Here is a 17824-nt window from a genome sequence, read left to right as displayed (position 1 = left end):
TCCTCTACCAGATCCGATCGTATTTCCACTCATAGATCTCATCATTTCGAAATTTGATTCACGATTACTTGCCGTTCGTCTAGGCGATCGTATCGTACTACCTCTATGCATCTTTTGTTCATGTCGGCTCATGATCGCACTCTTTGTCGTTTGATTTCCTTCGTTCGGACTAAGATCATCCGTATTGCCACTTGTATCGCCTACATCAGACGCATTACCTGATTTGCGTGCTTGGTGCTGGGCTTGTAAACGATCCTTTTGTGCTCGCAGATACTCTTCTTCCAATACTTCAGCTTTGAGAGCATCGCGCATGGACACTCTATGTGGTTTCGCGCGAGGAACAGTATCACTCGTTCCAACACGACCTGTAGAACGCATAGAAGCAGCAGACGCATTCGTCGCCCTTCTTTGCACACCCTTCTTTCCTTCTGCTTTATCAGTAGATAACTCGGCAACTGCTGAATCACCTTCTTCATCTTCAGCAATCGAAGCAGAGGCCTGCCGGGTCGATAACCTCCTAATCATACCCACTCCACCATCGCTTGACTCACTATTGACGCTAGACCTGCGCATACTTGAACGTCTAGGTGATAAGTGGAATCGACGTCTTGAAGGCAAAGATCCCGCTTCATCATCGAGTTGTTCCTCTTCTTCATTTTCATCTAAAGCGCGTTTATAGTCACCCAACAAATTGCGAGGAATAGATGCTGCTGGATCAGCAGTATCATCAAGATCTTCCGCTTCTTGAATACGTTGTGCCAATGTGCCCGTGATCTCAATATGCTCATTTCCATGAATCTGGTTAGAATGAATACTGCGCACACTTGCACCATCTTCAAGCTCATAGCCGCCTTCTTCATCCACACATTCACTTTCTTCATCTTCATCTTCTTCCCATTCGCCCATACGACCAAGACCGCCTTGAGAGCTTACAAGAGCAGGTCCATGCCATTCGATCGTATCGCAAAGGTCGACAGGCGCCATAGGATCGCGCGGCAACCAAAGGAAAGGATCCAATTCGACGCTATAGAATGGATTATTGTAACGAGCATGGTTGTTCGGCGTATCATCCCATTGCACTTTTGTGTGAGGCTTAACAAGAGGTCCGCCATCCATCGAATCTTCATAGTCGTCTTCATCATCCTTTTCATAAACTTCATCGCTTCCCAGCTTAGTCTTTCCAGCTAGATCATCGCTTTGCGTTACAGCGGAGTTGGGCTCTGATTCCAGATGATCAGTTTGTTCTTGTTCATCTAACGTATGCGCTCCAAGAGGATCTCTCAAGTCACCAGCTTGAAGGTTGAGTCTTTGTGAAAATGTTCTGCTAGGTTTGCCATGCGAGGCAGATCTGCGTGCATGAGATCGTCTGCGTCTATGCTCAGCAGCATACTCACGCCTTTGTAGACTGAGCATTTCTTCATATTCTCCATCTCCATAGCTAGAAATACTGCCGTTGTCGCTACCAATGATAGGAGCATGCGTTGCAATTGTTTCATAGCCAGACAAGAAAGGAGCTTCATCAGATCTCTGCCTTCGATGGTGATGAGAGCTGATCCTTCCGTGTTTCTTAGATGCAGCTCGCATCTTGGCCACCGTTGTCATGGGCTCTTCAGTTCCATCGAGGGTATTCTTCAGTTCACGGGCTGAAGCACCTATCAACGGACCACCTTGCAATGGCATATCACTTGGAGAAATTGGTATTTCTTCATCGCTTTTACCGGCTGGAAAGGTGGAAGAGACTGCAAGTTGTTTGCGTAATTTGAATCCGCTTGCCGGAACGGCTGCAACATTCTTTGTTGCTTCGGCCAAATGACGAGACTTTTTCATATTCTTCTTGGCTGCATTCACCGGTGCACTTGCAACAGCCTGAGTAACCGTCTTTGCACTCAATCCTCTACCGTGCATCCTTTGCGTGGCCAAATAGCTTGGTCGATCATATCCATTAGCATTGAAGCTATCGTGCAATCGATTCCACAGATTGGCAAATCGCGACTTACTTTCTGGCATAGTAATGATAGCTGGATAACGACCACTTGCACGGGCATCCAGTGGATTGGCATATGTCGAATGATCTTCTGCTTGCCCATACATGGAGCTTTGACCGACATAGTCTCGTTGCACACCTGCACTCATTGGTTCTGAGGATCCGATTCCGCATAAAGCATTCGCTTCTTCATCTTCAAGGGCACGGCATTGCGATTTCCATAGGCGGGTTCCCAACAATTTTACTCCGACGTTGATAGGCAACAAAACGGCAGTAAGAGCGATGTAGGCTGCCTCTTGCTTGGTAACACTGAAGAAGATCAAAAGCACAACTTGAGCAATCAAGAGACCATCCAACGTGAATCTGAACAGACGGATGTAATAGATGACACCTTCTTTCTCGTTGAATCGTCGGAAATATTGGTAAGCAAAGTTCTTTTTGAATACCGTCAAAGCTACCCAGCTGTAGACCAAAGCGAAAGGAATAACCAAAGGATTGAGAAGGGCGAACAAAAAGACGATTGACATAATCAGAATGTGAAGTGGTAACCAGTAGTATCGATTGAAATTTCTCGGTAACGTCTTGATTGCCCTTGAACGTGGTGTTGATGCATTCCTTGCTCCCATATGTTGAATGAGAGGGACCATAAAACCGAGCAATTCGAACCCGGTGTGAACACCCAATCCTAGAATCAAATACGAAATGTAAAAGGGTGCAGCAGTTGGGAAAGAGAAAGCCACAGCGTTTAAAACGTTGTTATCCGTACCCAATTGGAAGATGATACTTTGCACGGTAGTTGCACCAATGCAGAAAAAGATGACAACATTGCAAATGATAAACTTCCAGTACCGACAAAGACATTGGTCGTACAATGCACTGAAGGTTACAAATCCTTGTGCTCGTTTGCTGATCTGGAAAATTAATTCAGGGATAAGCAATGTCAAGAGTGTGACGATCATTGTTGGCAATGTAACACTGACGAAACCTTCAAATTTGGGATTGTCCTTGAAAAAGGTGTTCAAGACGGGGAAAATGGCTTCTAGCTTATCCACCGAGAAAAGTGAGGTGGTAAGTAAACTGACGGGAATAACCCAAACGATTGTGAAAACCCAGAAGAAAACATTCACACCAACTCCACGAACGATATCTCCCGTAAAGCTTGTTCTCATCAATCGTTCCCAATCCAAATCTTTCACTTCTGGTGCAAGACGAACTTTGACAACGATTTGCGTTTTCAACTCACGCCAAACCATACGTGCTTGACGTGGATCACGAAAGGTAACAAAAGCGGTTGATGTAGCTTCATAGCTGGTTGGTGGACGAGCTCGCATTTCGGTTACGAGAGCGGTTAGAAGGTTGAGCTTTGTCAAAAGATAGTCGATCGTCGGCACCTTTTGACCGCGGAAAAGTGAGGAAAGACGTGTGACCGGTTGGAAAGGATCCAAAAGCTCACGAGGAACTTGTGAGAGTGCTTCCCATACCGTTTCTGCCATCTCATTACCACCAACTTCATCATCACCCCTCGTTTGTGCTTCGCGCTTATGTAATCCTTGGTTGTTGGGTGAGAATCGTGCCAACTTTCTAGTGAGCTCGTTGACTTTCACTTTGGTCTCGCTGAGCTTGACACCTGCTTCATTCTCAACATCGCCGTTTGTTTTGCCCTTTTCGTCTTCGAATTCGCTTGCTTCTTGTTGCCGTTTTCTTCCCAATCTTGAACGGTTCAAATATCCACGTCCAAGTCCGTTCAAACCGCCCTGTCCCCCATTCTTTGCATTCTTGGAGCGCATACTTTGAGCATTTCTGCCCACCTTGAGCATCACAGTCTGCGCAAGTTTGATATGTGCAGCTTCCAGTTTTGCCAACACTTCCTGTCTTCTGCTCAACATGGAAGAGAGCTCATTCATTTTTCGCACCAAGACTACCGTTTGTACCGGGCTTCGAAGATGACGATCAGGATGTACGTCAGGCTCTGGACCTTGAGGACCCTCAGCAGCTGGCTCTATAGGACTTTCGCCTTTGTCTGGATTGGAAGACGAAGTCTGTACCGCAGTATCACCTGTGCTCGCCTCATTGGACTCAGCATTCTGCTGCTCTCTATCATCGGTACTTGCTTTCCTGCGTGTCGAACTCCTCTCTAAACCTTCGTCCTCTTCAGAACTCAATATCGAGCTTGCATCGTCTGGTCGTAGAAACTCCTCGAAGTATCGTCGGATACTGGCTTCATCTCGCATCGTGGGAGGAAGATTGGTGACCAAGAGAGTTCTTTGTCTCCAACCATCATGATCGTCACCTCGTACAAGACTGCCAAATCCATGCTTTTCCTCCAAAACATGTCTAGGAGCAAAATTCTCATCATTTTGGTGTTCATCAGGTGCATACCTCGCATCTACTACAGCTTCAGGTTGATCAGCATCGTCAGCGATCGCACTTCGTTTCGCATTTGCTTCGACAGCCTCTTGACGCTTGATGCGAATCTCATTGATCCATCTACGCCGTATCCGAATACTTCCTTTAGCGATCCACCAAAGTGCATAGAACCATGTAAATGTGATATACCACAGCAAGATCAAATGTATCCAAAGCAACTTTCTACCATCTTCATTCGGTACATGATCGCAATTTCGATATGCCTCAATTTGACTTCTACGATCTCCATCGGATGAATCTGTTGAATCCTCACATGGTGTACGTTGTACCCTTCCATCAGGACATTTGCATAATGTTGTGGTGACGAGGTAAGATAGTGATGCTTGGGACATATCGTTTAGCGATGTTGATTGACCGGCAGCCTTGTTGGATTCAACAGCGAAATGGAAATGGACAGCCAGCAAAAGAGGTGCAGTCGTAAGGGTTTGCAATAGAATCCAAAACATACAAGCCCGAAGAAATCGGACGTATACCACTGTATCCATTCCTGTATGGGTTGCATAGAACCAATCATCAAATTTGAGCGCTTGATAAGCCCAAGAGAAAGGCCATCTCCACATCGGTGGTGAAGGAGTGGTATGATGAAACTGTCTTGCAAGGTACAAATGACCCATTTCCCAATCTTCACAAGTAAGTTTTTCGCGAGAGGCAATACTATTGCCACCTTTATCATCACCTTTTGGGTCCACGCCTCCCCTTCCACCTTGTCTTTCAAGTTTATCTTCCTTCCATATATGCGCTATTCTAGTTTTTGGTAATCTACGCATTTGACGTAAAGTTTCAAAACCAACGATTGCCAATCCTCCTACAACACCAAAAAGAGCAACCGTTGTCGTTAATCCGGAAAATTTTGTATTAACATTTCGTGAATAAAGATCAGCCATCTTGAGATTGTGTCAAGATTGATCAGATGTTGTTTGCTGCCTGGTGATTGTACTTCCTTATCCGGCAGGAAGTACTGCGATGATGAAACGATTCGATGGGTCTACTTTTAGATCCTCAATGAGTCAAACTCCGTCAAGGACATTGTGGATCCGGATCGAGATTCAGGGACGATTGACGAGAAAGGTAAGATTGAGTGGGTATATCAAATGGGCTGTTGCACACCGCCACAAAGGAATATCTTTGTAAAGGCGTCAAAGTGATTTAGAATTGATGATTTGGAGGTATATTTGGCGTAATGGCTATGTTGAAGTAAAGCACGTTTGATAAGAAGAAGGCGTTTAGGTGATGCCGAAAGAGAGAAACAAAAGGATGATCGGACAAATAAGCTGACAAAAAGAGAAACAAACAAAAAAAAAGTCAGAAGAGGACCCGCATTCACCGGCAGGAGGATTAGTTAGTTGATTGGCGCGTAGGGTGCTAATTTAGGGGAAAACCCGATTGTTGTACGCAGGCAATCTCCCTTTCTTTTGAGGAGTGTTATAAACTTAATTTATAATTCTAGCACACAAATGTCTACAATCTTTAAAGTCCAACTCTTCTTTCCCCACTCCAAGCTTGCCAGAATAAGGATTTAATTGGTATAATATTGAGATTCTAGCCTCTTTTGTGTCGCGCATACTACAGTGCACACTATTTCAATTAGCTGCATAATGACGTGAAGAAATAAGTGATCGAATACAAGGCCCCTGCATGTCTCCTTTCTCTCTTGACAGCGACGCTGAAAATTTGCCAAGGCCATCAATGGATAAAAGAAAAGATGAACAACTAGCTCATGATCATTGAAGGGAACGGAAAAAAGATTACTATCAATCAATGAATGCATCTTTTGTATCGGTCCGTCATACGCGTGATACAGTTTTATCGGCACAATTTCAGAGACCCTTAAAAGTGCGGAGTGACTATATATTCTCCCGTTATGGTGCGAGTGGTAATGATGAAAGTTTATTAGCTTGACATGTTCATCATTGATAAAGATCATTGCCATCTGCACAATAATGCTTCAATCAATTGTGTGTATTCAAATCATCTTCCCTCGAATGAATGCTGGTCGTTGCAATGATGAAACATGTAAACGAGAGAATCTTCTGAAGGAACAGAGGTACTGCAACAGTAAACACGTAGTTGAATTGACTGATAAAGTGCTTCACTCGATCAAATACACAGCCCTGACACTCAATTTAAAGGCTAATAATAAAAGGTAGAAAACACAAAACATCGCCGCGCTAGTGCATTTATGCCTCATCCAGTCAAACATAATAAAAACACGCCTTTCTACTACGCCGAGAGAAAGAGAGAGAGAGCAAGAGCAAGCAAGCATCCATTCATTGGCTACACCTTGCCGTCATCGTCGCTTCATCTTCTCTCTTTCTTGTTTTCTTTTTTGGGTTTTTGTTCCGTAAGTAAAAGCGGATAACAAATAATATACCGCATTTAACTTGGATCTCAACCTAAGACGAGAAACGTGACCGCAGAAAACAATTCACTTCAAAAGGGCGCGCGCAGAGACAATCATTGATTCAACATCACCTTCAAACAACACTCATCTCTCTCTCACACTTCATTCCGCCACGACAGCAAATGCTTTTCGTTCTTTAATCAAATCAACCTATTGCTCTCTTTTCTGCTTACCGATTCGCCAAACATTCCAATTGCGTTTTATCGTCACAATCGTTTCCTTTTTTCATTTTTTGAATCCGGTAGCATACAATGTCAAATCCAATCACTTCAGTTTCCGATCCATCGGAAAAGAATCCTCTTTCAGGAATCATCACTCAAGTTTCACAAACAAGTGCTGGAGCGCCTTCAAGAGGTGGACCTGCAAGACCAAAACGTGTTACCAAATCTACAGGAGGCGATAAAAAGAAAAAGAAACAATCAGAGCAACCTTCAGCAGAAGCAGGAACGTCAAAGAGTGCAACCACAGCCGAAGGTGAAAGCGAAGCAGCAGATGCGGCAGCAGGACAGTTGACCACAGATGATCCAAATGATCAAACTCATTCTCAAAAGCCATCTTCTACACTAGTGGGAACGACGACGACAAAAGGAAGTAATATCATCAATGAAGCCGAAAGCAGTTCAGGTTTGAGCAAGGACAAGCCAAGCAATCCAGCAGCCACTCCGACGGAACCCGATCCTACCGCCTCTACCGGCATCAAGACAGAAGCGCAGCAGGAACTCACAGCTGCTGCGGATAAAATCAATGAAGAAAGAACAAAGTCTAAACGTCTGTCTGCAAACGCTCATCGTACGCCAGCCAGTATCACAAAGCCTGAACGAACGTCCAGTAAGAGAGGTGGTGCAGGGAGAGCGGCAGAAAAGTTGTCATCTCAAGAACAGAAGAAGAAGGATAAAAAGAAGGGAGGATTCGTGGCAGCTTTAATTGCTTTCTTAACATGTTCTGCCGGTAGTGCAGCAGCGGTAAGAGAAGAACAGGAAATGACAGAAAAGGTGGGAAAATCTCGCGAAAAAGGAACTGAACCTGCTGCCCGGAATGGAAAGAATTCATTGTTCCCAAACAAAAGCAATAGAAATTCACTCGAAAAGACGCCAGGAGGTGGTACAAAGTTACCCAGAGAAGAAACTGGAGATGTGATGAGCGGTGCTGTGGTTCCACCGGGAAGCAGCTTTGTCGTTCAAGACCCTGATGGAAAAAAGAGTAGTGGATCATCGCAGAAAGGAGGTGAAGAGGAAGATGACGAAAACGACGAAGGTCATGGAGACGAGGAATGGCTTGGAGATGATCAAATCGATGAAGATGAAGAACAAACCGAAGAACAAAGGCTGATCATGCAAGGAGGTGCTGGCATTCCGCGTGACGAGCATGGTGAATTGCATCCACTCTTGGGACCCATCCACGAACAAGATCGAGGAAGGAAATGCTTGGTGTTGGATTTAGATGAAACATTGGTTCACAGTAGTTTCAAGATGATCTCAAATGCCGACTTTACCGTTCCAGTAGAAATTGAAGGATCCGTTCACAACGTATATGTTATCAAGAGACCCGGTGTGGATGAATTCATGCGACGGATGGGCGAAATATACGAGGTTGTGGTCTTTACTGCATCTCTATCGAAGTATGCAGATCCAGTATTGGACATTCTCGACATTCATCAAGTCGTACGTCATAGACTATTCCGGGAAAGCTGTTATAACCATAGAGGAAATTACGTAAAGGATTTAAGTCAACTTGGACGGGATATCGAAACATCGATCATTATTGACAATTCACCTGCAAGTTATATCTTCCATCCAAATAATGCCGTTCCAATTTCAAGTTGGTTCAACGATCCACATGATACCGAATTAACCGATTTGTGCCCTTTCTTGGCCGAATTGGCAGAGGTGGAAGATGTTCGCGCGGTCTTAGACGGTGGGTTGTAGACTAGACGTCTGTACATCAGCAATAGCAGGATCATCGGATGCATTTGCCATACGAGTCGACTGCTACGATACCCAATATACTCAGATTGGTTCTTCATGTCGTGCAAATGCATACGTCATCATACACCTTTTCACGACCACACAAAAACTCATCACATCACCACTACAAGGCAATCGCGGCTGTCGCTTTCATTCATCAGCATTGCTTCTCTCATTAACACGGACAATAATAGGTCTTCTTTGGACCATCTATACCGCCACTGCCATTACTCTTCAATGCAGTGTGTTTTCTTTACTCTCTTACATGCAATCCACCATTCGACCGCAACTGCATCCCTCTTTTTCTCCTTTCGATTCTCGCTGAATGGCATTCTTTGATTGTCTGATTGCTGTTCACACAGACAAACCCCTATTCCATATATACATACATACATGTGTATGATTCGAATTTACGTTGATTGTCAAATCGAATTATACTCTTGCAAACAATCATTCATATCAACTATCATATATATCATATATTGTTTTTTTGCGTGCTTCAGCAAAAAGATAAACATGCAAAATTACAAATTTCTTATTTTTATTCGTAACTGTTTGATTTTTGTGTTGCTTGAGCTTGACCTAATAATGCTTTTGGTGCATCACCTCTTGCCATTATGATTTCAACTAAACGTAAAGTTGATCGACCTTCTTCTGCAACGCCTTTTGCCATTTCATCAGTTTTGAGTAATGCGTCCAATTCATCTTTTGTTCGTACACAGTCATAGCGGACTTTACTCTGTTTAACATCTTTCACATGAGATTCTTTCATTTCAGTTTTCTGTTTGGAAGATTGAATGTCGGAAGTTTTGTTGACATCTGAAAACGTTTCAACGAATGCCTTGAGATCCCAACGAGCGGTATTGTTATACCTTCTTTCAGGACCATGAATTTGTCTTTCAATTTCATATCCATCATTACTTAAAACGAAAATGATCGGTCCTAATCCTTCACGTACCATCGTTGAAATTTCTTGTGCGGTTAATTGGAAACTACCATCTCCAATGAACAACACAACTCTTGACTTTTTGTTTTCTTCACTCGTGGCTAATGAAACTCCCAAACATGCCGGCAGAGCCCAGCCAATTGAACCCCACAAAATTTGAGAATGAAAGCATGGAAGTGAATTTGAGGGTAATCGGATAGACAATGAACCAAACGAACTCGTTCCCGTTTCGGCCAAAAGTTGATCGCCTGATTTCAAGAATTGACCAACCCTTGGCCAAAGGTATGCTTGAGAGATTCCATCAGGAGATCCTGCACCCAATTGAACTTCTTCTTCGCGTGTTGGCAGGATGTTGTCGACTTTAGGCAAATGTTTCTCCGTAAAAGTCAATCTGGCATCCTTTTTTGATTTCAAAGCAGCACTAAGTTTAGGCATCAATTGTTTCATTCGAACGCCTTCAAATGTTGCAAATCCAGTTTCAACTCGATTGGAATGCAATGCAATCGTTGCACTTCTGGGTGTACGATAACTGAAATTGGCCGTATTGAAATCGCTCAACAAGCTACCAACTTGAATCAAAAGATCAGCAGACTCTACACGATCTTTCACTTCTTTCACCGTATTGCTTCCGACGTAAATTCCACCAAATTGAGGGTGGGTTTCGTTGATGGCACTCTTACCCATCGGTGTGGAGAAAACGGAATATCCGCTTGCGTTTACCAATTCTAGTGTTTCTTCGATCACCCCGTGTCGGATTGCGCATGCGTCAACAATGATGATCGGATCTTTGGCTTTGTTGATTTGTTCCAAGATTACATCCAAGCAATTCTTCTCTGCATCTTGATCGTTCCTGGGTAGTTGCAAGGAGAGAGGTTTCTCCAGGGCTTCTTTGGGTACCTGCAAGTGAACCAAGTCTGTTGGCAAAGACACATAAACCGGTCTTGCTTGTTTGACTCCTTCTGCTAGCACCTTATCAAGAGCCCGAACGGCACCCGATCCATCTGAAGCATAGTCACCCAATTTCACTAGAGAGATTGAAATCTTTCTTGACATTTCTTCAAAAGCGTCAAAGCGACCATCTCCTAAAGTGTGATGCAATAAAGCACGATTGCCCTGTGCTTCCGTTGAAGGTACACCGACGATATGTACCAAAGGAATACGTTCTGAGAAACAACCTGCAACGCCATTCAGTGCGCTCAATTCTCCCACACCAAAAGTTGTAACCACGACACCAACTCTATTCATATGAGAATGCAAATCACTTTTATCTTGTTGTTTTGTTGTTGTGGTCTTTGCTGTACGTGCATAACCATCTGCCGAATAAGCAGCATTTAATTCATTACAATTTCCTACCCACTTCAACACTTTATGATCTTCAATCAAATCCAAGAAACCCATATTAAAATCTCCCGGAACACCTTGAATCTTTTGTGCTCCGATTTGTACTAATCGGGTTAGCAGGTATTCACCCAATGTTGTCGTTTTGTTTGCATCTGTCATCTTGCTTTGGTGGAGAGGGAGGTGTGAGTGATGGTGTGTAAGAGGATTTCATATTTTCTCTCGGAGCATCATTCCCATGTGGAGCTGCAGAACCAAAAAATAGTCAGGGCCCTAAACAGCGCGTACTAAACACAAACCCTAACAATGTCGTAAGCTGGCATACGGTGAATAAATGTTCGGAGAATTCCACATCATAAAGACAATAAGGTAAGAAGACAAAAGGGCGATGAGCACAATCAAAGATTTATATATGAGGTAGTACTGATTTATCCTTCTAAGTCTAACCAAGTGTCTGTGAGAATTACGTAAGTCTTATGTTAATGGAAACCTTGGCAAGCAATGATATCTTCCGACGGCCTGAAATGCCGATAGTGCCGGAGTAGATGGATCTTGATGCCCCACACTATATAGTAAACAGAAATAGAATTGCGAATTGAATGTCAGCATGACCATGTGGTGTATGACACACATCATTGAATAGGAACCAATTTAACTTCTTTTAGAATCATTCTAGCGTTTTATATCCCACACAATTCTTTTGTTATCGCGGGAACATATGCCGCTTTCTAATTGTACTGCCTCTCCTATTTAGGCTATTCTTTTCCTTTCCTTTACAAGCGCCTTTAACCGTCGGCGTAGAATCTCACTCCCCCACTTTTACGGCGACTTGGCCGAAGAACAGCGCAGCGCGAGAGTAACCCTTCCCGCAAATGGGAAGTTATTGAGTGCTTAGCGTATTTTTTTTCTAGCCTTTGTGCATTGCCTTGGCAAAAGGGGGGAAATGATGAAATGTCATTTATAGCAGGTTCCTCTTTCTTTTGCGGTTCAAGAGCAGAAGGATACATGCATACATCCAACGTCAAACAAAAGAAAGCTTATCATAATTGTACAACGAAAGACGCTAAACGATGTACCATATGCATCAAAAAAGAATATCCATGCAATCAGATCACCGAACCGCGTGGTATACTGAATAAATGCTATCGATAAGGCACAACTAACGGACATAAACCCGATCGAGGGATGTATATAATCACCCATTTCCCCATTGCCATCTTCTATTCTCTCTCCGTTTCAACCCCCCTCTCATCCATCCGACATTCATTATACATTATCTCCCTTTTATAGTAATAACGATGAAGCTTACCGTTTTGGTCACTTTGGCATTGGTCAGTCTTGCTTCTGCAAAAGATGCAACTTCATTCATCTTGAAAGAACGGGTTCCAGAACCAACAGAATGGATCAAACGTGGTCCTGCACCTGATTCACATGTTATGCGACTCAACTTTGGATTGAAACAACGTGGTATCGATCAATTGGAAACTCAATTGCTAGACGTTTCAACTCCTTCTTCTCAAAATTACGGTAAATACTTAACCCAAGCTCAAGCCGATCAATTCTTACAACCAGCCGAACAAGCAACTTCTTCCGTTCGTCGTTGGTTAGCAGAACATGGTGTCGAAGAAGATTTGGCAAAACGTAGTCCTTCGGGTGATTGGTTAAGTGCAACTTTAACAGTAGCAAAAGCACGTTCTCTTTTGGGCGATGCTCAATTTAACATTTACGAACATCGTTCAACAGGTGAACAATTGGTTCGTACAACAGAGTACAGCGTTCCTCGTGATGTTACTGAACATTTGGATTTGGTCAGTCCAACAACTTATTTCCGTCAAATTCGCGCTCATGGTTCAGGTGCCATCTTTGAACCTTTGGAAAAAGACTTTAAGCCAGTGACAGGTTTACAACGTATTTCTGCAAACCAACAAGCATCTACCAACGCTCAAGTTGCAGCCGGTCAACCAACTTCTTGCAACGCAACCCGTGTTACCGCTCAATGCTTGCGTGACTTTTATCAAACTTCTGATTACAAAGTTCAAAGTACATCAAATCAAATCATCGGTATCTCTGGTTTCTTGGACGAATTTGCAAATTATGCAGATTTACAACATTATCTTGTTAACGAAAGACCAGAAGCTGCAAAGGCAAATTACAAATTTGATTTGGTCAAACTTGCAGGCTCAAACAACTCACAAGCAGATCCAGGTGTTGAAGCTAACTTGGACGTTCAAACTGTTGCTGGTATTGGATTCCCAATCCCATCAACCTATTACTCCACCGCAGGCAGTCCACCATTCAAGCCTGATGAACTCACTCCAACAAACACCAACGAACCTTACACAACCGAATTTGAATACTTGATCCGTCAACCTGATGACAAATTACCTGCAATCTTGTCCACATCATACGGTGATGATGAACAAACCGTTCCTCTTTCTTATCAACGTCGTGTTTGTTATGAAGCAGCAATTTTGGGCTTGCGTGGTACAACCGTTCTTTTCTCTTCCGGTGATAACGGTGTTGGTCCTGACGGTAAATGTGTTTCAAACAATGGCAAAAACACACGTATGTTCTTGCCTGCTTTCCCTGCTTCTTGCCCTTACGTTACCACCGTTGGAGGAACGCAAAACTTTGCACCTGAACGTGCCGTTGGACCTTCGTTCTACGGAGGAGGTGGTTTCTCAAACACATGGCCTCAACCCGTTTGGCAACGTGAAGCAGTTGATGCATACATTGCATCTTTGAACGGAGAATACGATGGATTGTACAACAAAAAAGGTCGTGCTTATCCAGATCTTTCTGCACAAAGTTTAGACTTTATCATTTCGATTAACGGTACTTTTGGACGTGTGAGCGGTACTTCTGCTTCTACTCCTTTGACTTCAGGTATCCTTGCTCTTTTGAACGATAAACGTTTGGCTGAAGGAAAGCCAAAGCTTGGTTTCTTGGCTCCTGCTTTGTACCTTGGTGCAGGCGCAAATGGTCTTAACGATATTACCGAAGGAAGCAACAAAGGATGCGACACTGATGGTTTCCCAGCAAAGAAAGGATGGGATGCTGCTACTGGTTGGGGTACGCCCAACTTTAAGAAATTGAGTGCCGTTTTGGGTTAAACGGGCTGGTGCTCTTTCTTTATTCTTATCACACTTTTCTTACTCAATACTCTTTTACTATAATTTACTCCTCTCGCGGAATAGCAAAATGATAATGAATGGACCATTTTTGAACTATTGACTGCGGAATGATACATCTTCTACTTTGACTCATATTCAACAATCTTCTTTGCAATATCGTCCAAGTCTTTAGCGACAATATCTGGGGTTCCATAAATATCTGAACACATTTCGAATTCTTCATAGGTAACCCAAGCAGTTTTGAAACCTGCTTTTTTTGCAGCGAACAAATCCCACGTATGACTTGCCACGAACCACATTCGAACATCTTCATTAGGCTTAATTTGAATGCGTTTTATGATTTCTTCATATACTCGAGGATCTGGTTTGGCAATTTTGTTTTCATCACAACTGAAAACGCCCACTCCATTTCCCAGCTTATGCTCTGTGCCCGAGACAGATTTCTCTTGCTCATTTACAGCTTGTGTGCCTGTATACAAAGGTGTCTGTTCGCCTAAAGCTCCAACAAACAACTTTTGTGCTAACGGTAAACCACCATTCGTTGCACCCCACAAATCCACTCTGTCAATATGTTTTGCAACTTTTGTTTGATCACGATACGTTTTTGTAAATGCGTTTACCATTCCAGGTCTTGGTCTAAGGGTTGAGAGGGTGGACATGATCTTTTGCGTTACTTCTTCACCAAATGGACTTCCTTTTCCATCACCTGTCGTTTGTGAAAAGTGTTGATCGGCAGGTAAGCCTGATCCCCCACCCCTGTCCGTTTGTGTTTGCGCAGCACCATCCGCATCTCTCTTTATCAATCCGGCTTGAAGTAATACCCTTGGCAAGCCAGCTTTGAAACAAGCAGATATTGGTTTATAATCTCCATTTATGCTCAAAGTAGTAAAATCTCTTTGTCCGGCATGATACCAATCCATAATGATTAATTCGGCCAATCGATCATCTTTTACTTGATCGCCAAAGATTGATTTTAATGCTTCGATAGGTTTTGTTAAATCGAAACATGTTCCTAAGACATCGTGTACCACCACTAAACGAGTAGACATTTTGTGTATTTTGTGGGGATGATGATGGAGGAGAGACAGCAAACAACCTTCGGCGAATGCTTCTTCCAATACACTCACTCTTTTCGGCAGGGTGGAGGCCACCTGCAGGTAAAACGCGGGGAAATGGAAAATTCGATCGGAAATCAAGAAGCCTGACCCCACGCACGCACAGGTATTCTATATCCGAAAGGAAATGAAATTTGGTATGCTTGCAGAATAAACATTTTCATACAGATTATTTTCGAAAAAAGGGGGATATCATTCAAAGGCAAAAAAGAAACAGAAGAGAGGAGCAAAATGAAGAAGAAAAGAAGAAATTTGTCGATTAATTACTGTTGCGGCGGAGGGACACGATAACCCGTTGCTGATCCCGGCCTACTATTAGGTCTAGAACCATTCCAAGGTTGATGAGGAGGCTGTAAAGGTACTGCATACTCCATATCACTCGGGTCTAAACCTCCATAGACAGACTGATGGGAATCATATGGCGGTGCAGGTGGATGATCTTCCCCTTGATAGCTTCCTTCTACAAGTTGTCCTGGCACGGCAGAAAAGCGTTTACGAATCGCCAAAGGTGCTGTGCTATCGCTCGTATCTCCAGCCGGTTGTGCTAAGCCAAGACTTGTTGTACTTCCGCCTGCATATTGCGAAGATGGTCCACGTCCAAATCCTTTACGGAATGCAGCAGCTGTCATCTTGCGTCCTTCCGTCGGTGGCTCATACGGACTTGAAGGAATATGCGATCCGATCGAAGGAGCAGGCATTCCGCTTATACCGCTAACGGGAGACATTGGACGACGAACAGATTGTTGTAAAGCACGGGTAGAGCCGACAGATTGGAAGTAGTTGTCGTCATTCGTCGCTTCCTCAGCAGGTGTTGCATACTGTTGAGAAGCTGGCGGAGTAGACATACCCGGACCGTATGCGTTATGCTGACCTCCATTTGGAGAAGTGTACATGGCTGCAGAGGAGATCGAAGGTGGAATTGCATTTGCAGATCCGGCTCGATCGAGAGATTCATTGGACTCATTACCACCAACGATTCTCAAATTCGATGCGCCTACTTGTACGTTATCGGGTGACCTTGATGCGAATTGATCAGCAATTGGTGTTCCTGACGTTCCTGATGTTCTGGATGCCTTGCTGATCGGTTGAGGTGCAGAGAAAGATTGATGTTCCATATTTGATTGTCTCCATTGATCTGTTGCAGAAACTTGCGACATTGCCGGATCATTGGTTGGGTGATTCAAGGTAGACGAATGTTGCGCGTAGATTGGAGTCGTTTGACGGTCCTCTGAATAACGGTTCATATTAGCTTCATCGTACGATTCTTGTGCTGGATCTTGCTCATGTTCTTGCTCTTGCCATCCTGCACGGCTAATCTCCCCTGTATCATCCATTCCATTGCCTGTCACACTGTTGTAGAAGTCACCATTTGAATCATCAATCTCGCTTGGCCTCATTTGATGACCGTAGTCGTGTCTCTGTACTCCAGCAGAGGATCCGGAAGGAGTGAAGCCGACGTCTGCCAAGCCTCGAGTTGCTTCTTGTAGCAATTGATCCGTTCGCATTGCTCCAACATAGTCTGTACGAGGCATACCTGGATGCGTCTGTTCCATAGGAATCTCTTCGATAATCATCTTTCCAACTTCGGCAATGATTGTCAACTTTTCAGCAAGCTCCAATAAGCCACCGCATTTGATTCCCATTGCTTCTTTTACAGTTCTTCTTTTGTAATCTCCAATAGCTGCTTCTTCTGATTGTACTTCCACTCGCAAAGATTCCATCTCTCCTCTTAATTCTTTCAATTGTGCAGTTGTTTTCATCAATTCTTTATTTTCTGGTCCCATTTTTGCCAATTTTTTCTCTACGCCTTCAATCTTTGAACCTAAAGATCTCTTTCTTGCTCTCATATCTGCCAAAGCCTCTTCCCTTGTTCTGACAGATTTGAAATGTTGTCTGATAGTAGAAAGGTGAGCGTTGAGTCTGGTTTGCGAAGTGGCATAAGAATCAAACAGCAAAGATAATTTTCCCAAAACATCGTTTAAATCTTCACCTTCGGATGTTGACCAATTCTTGATTGCTTCTGCAGTCTTATGAAAATCTTGTGCTGATCTAGCATTGGATTTGATGAAATCCTTTTCTGAATTAATGATTTCTTGTAGAGATCTGATGGGGAGAAACTCTTTTGTCAGTATGAGTCCAGTGTGGAGGTACCACTTTCCACTTACCTTAAATCACGATTACCCAACGGATTGAATCCTGAAGGTAATGTACTCTGATGAGCTACTGATTGTTGTGCTTTTCTAAACATGGTTATATGATTGATGGATGTGATAGTGAAGTAAAAGAAGTGATGATAACTTGCAATACACTCTTTTAATGACCCCGGTGCTCCGAAACATCCTTTTTTCTGCGAGGCAGTGTCTCACGTGTGGCGATACGGCAGTCATATGCAAGTTTATAATATTGTTTTACAGTAGCCTTCTTTAAAGCACAACTCTTTAATGACGGCGCCGAGTGTATGACGACAGGCCCAGGAATTGTATTGCATGCGTGTATGCGTGCGTGCGTGTAGGCT

At 43.5% G+C, this 17824-nt stretch overlaps 6 protein-coding genes across 6 annotated transcripts; 2 read left to right on the top strand and 4 right to left on the bottom strand.

Moving 5' to 3' along the window:
• Positions 1-651: 651 nt before the first annotated feature.
• FA14DRAFT_110789 (uncharacterized protein) lies at positions 652-5295 on the bottom strand (the record flags this gene model as incomplete). The annotated part of the gene is made up of 2 exons (XM_025495923.1): positions 652-4614; positions 4681-5295. Coding segments are annotated over 2 exons (4578 nt in total), but the record flags the coding sequence as incomplete, so codon positions are not given.
• A 2848-nt stretch (positions 5296-8143) lies between these two features.
• Positions 8144-8737, top strand: FA14DRAFT_125769 (NLI interacting factor; the record flags this gene model as incomplete). The annotated part of the gene is made up of 1 exon (XM_025496719.1): positions 8144-8737. The coding sequence occupies one exon, from the start codon at positions 8144-8146 to the stop codon at positions 8735-8737; it is 594 nt and encodes a 197-aa protein (XP_025353149.1).
• Positions 8738-9027: 290 nt separating this feature from the next.
• On the bottom strand, positions 9028-11222 carry FA14DRAFT_185720 (putative PDC1-pyruvate decarboxylase, isozyme 1; the record flags this gene model as incomplete). The annotated part of the gene is made up of 1 exon (XM_025501475.1): positions 9028-11222. The coding sequence occupies one exon, from the start codon at positions 11220-11222 to the stop codon at positions 9318-9320; it is 1905 nt and encodes a 634-aa protein (XP_025353148.1). The 3' UTR covers positions 9028-9317.
• Positions 11223-12213: 991 nt separating this feature from the next.
• FA14DRAFT_78605 (subtilisin-like protein) lies at positions 12214-14243 on the top strand. Its single transcript, XM_025502889.1, has one exon. It carries the CDS (start codon positions 12359-12361, stop codon positions 14171-14173), a length of 1815 nt encoding a protein of 604 aa, XP_025353147.1. The 5' UTR covers positions 12214-12358; the 3' UTR covers positions 14174-14243.
• Positions 14244-14272: 29 nt separating this feature from the next.
• On the bottom strand, positions 14273-15301 carry FA14DRAFT_162101 (uncharacterized protein). The gene has a single exon (XM_025499426.1). The coding sequence runs from the start codon at positions 15241-15243 to the stop codon at positions 14314-14316; it is 930 nt and encodes a 309-aa protein (XP_025353146.1). The 5' UTR covers positions 15244-15301; the 3' UTR covers positions 14273-14313.
• A 123-nt stretch (positions 15302-15424) lies between these two features.
• FA14DRAFT_174519 (uncharacterized protein) lies at positions 15425-17683 on the bottom strand. The gene is made up of 2 exons (XM_025500544.1): positions 17475-17683; positions 15425-17412 (listed from the first exon to the last, which is right to left on the bottom strand). The coding sequence occupies exons 1-2, from the start codon at positions 17555-17557 to the stop codon at positions 15573-15575; spliced, it is 1923 nt and encodes a 640-aa protein (XP_025353145.1). The 5' UTR covers positions 17558-17683; the 3' UTR covers positions 15425-15572.
• Positions 17684-17824: the final 141 nt, after the last annotated feature.

This window comes from Meira miltonrushii, assembly GCF_003144205.1.
Source record: "Meira miltonrushii strain MCA 3882 unplaced genomic scaffold FA14scaffold_4, whole genome shotgun sequence".
Taxonomy (NCBI): Eukaryota; Fungi; Basidiomycota; class Exobasidiomycetes; order Exobasidiales; family Brachybasidiaceae; genus Meira; species Meira miltonrushii.
Note: the sequence above shows the minus strand (reverse complement) of the source record. Positions and strands in the feature narration are given on the sequence as shown.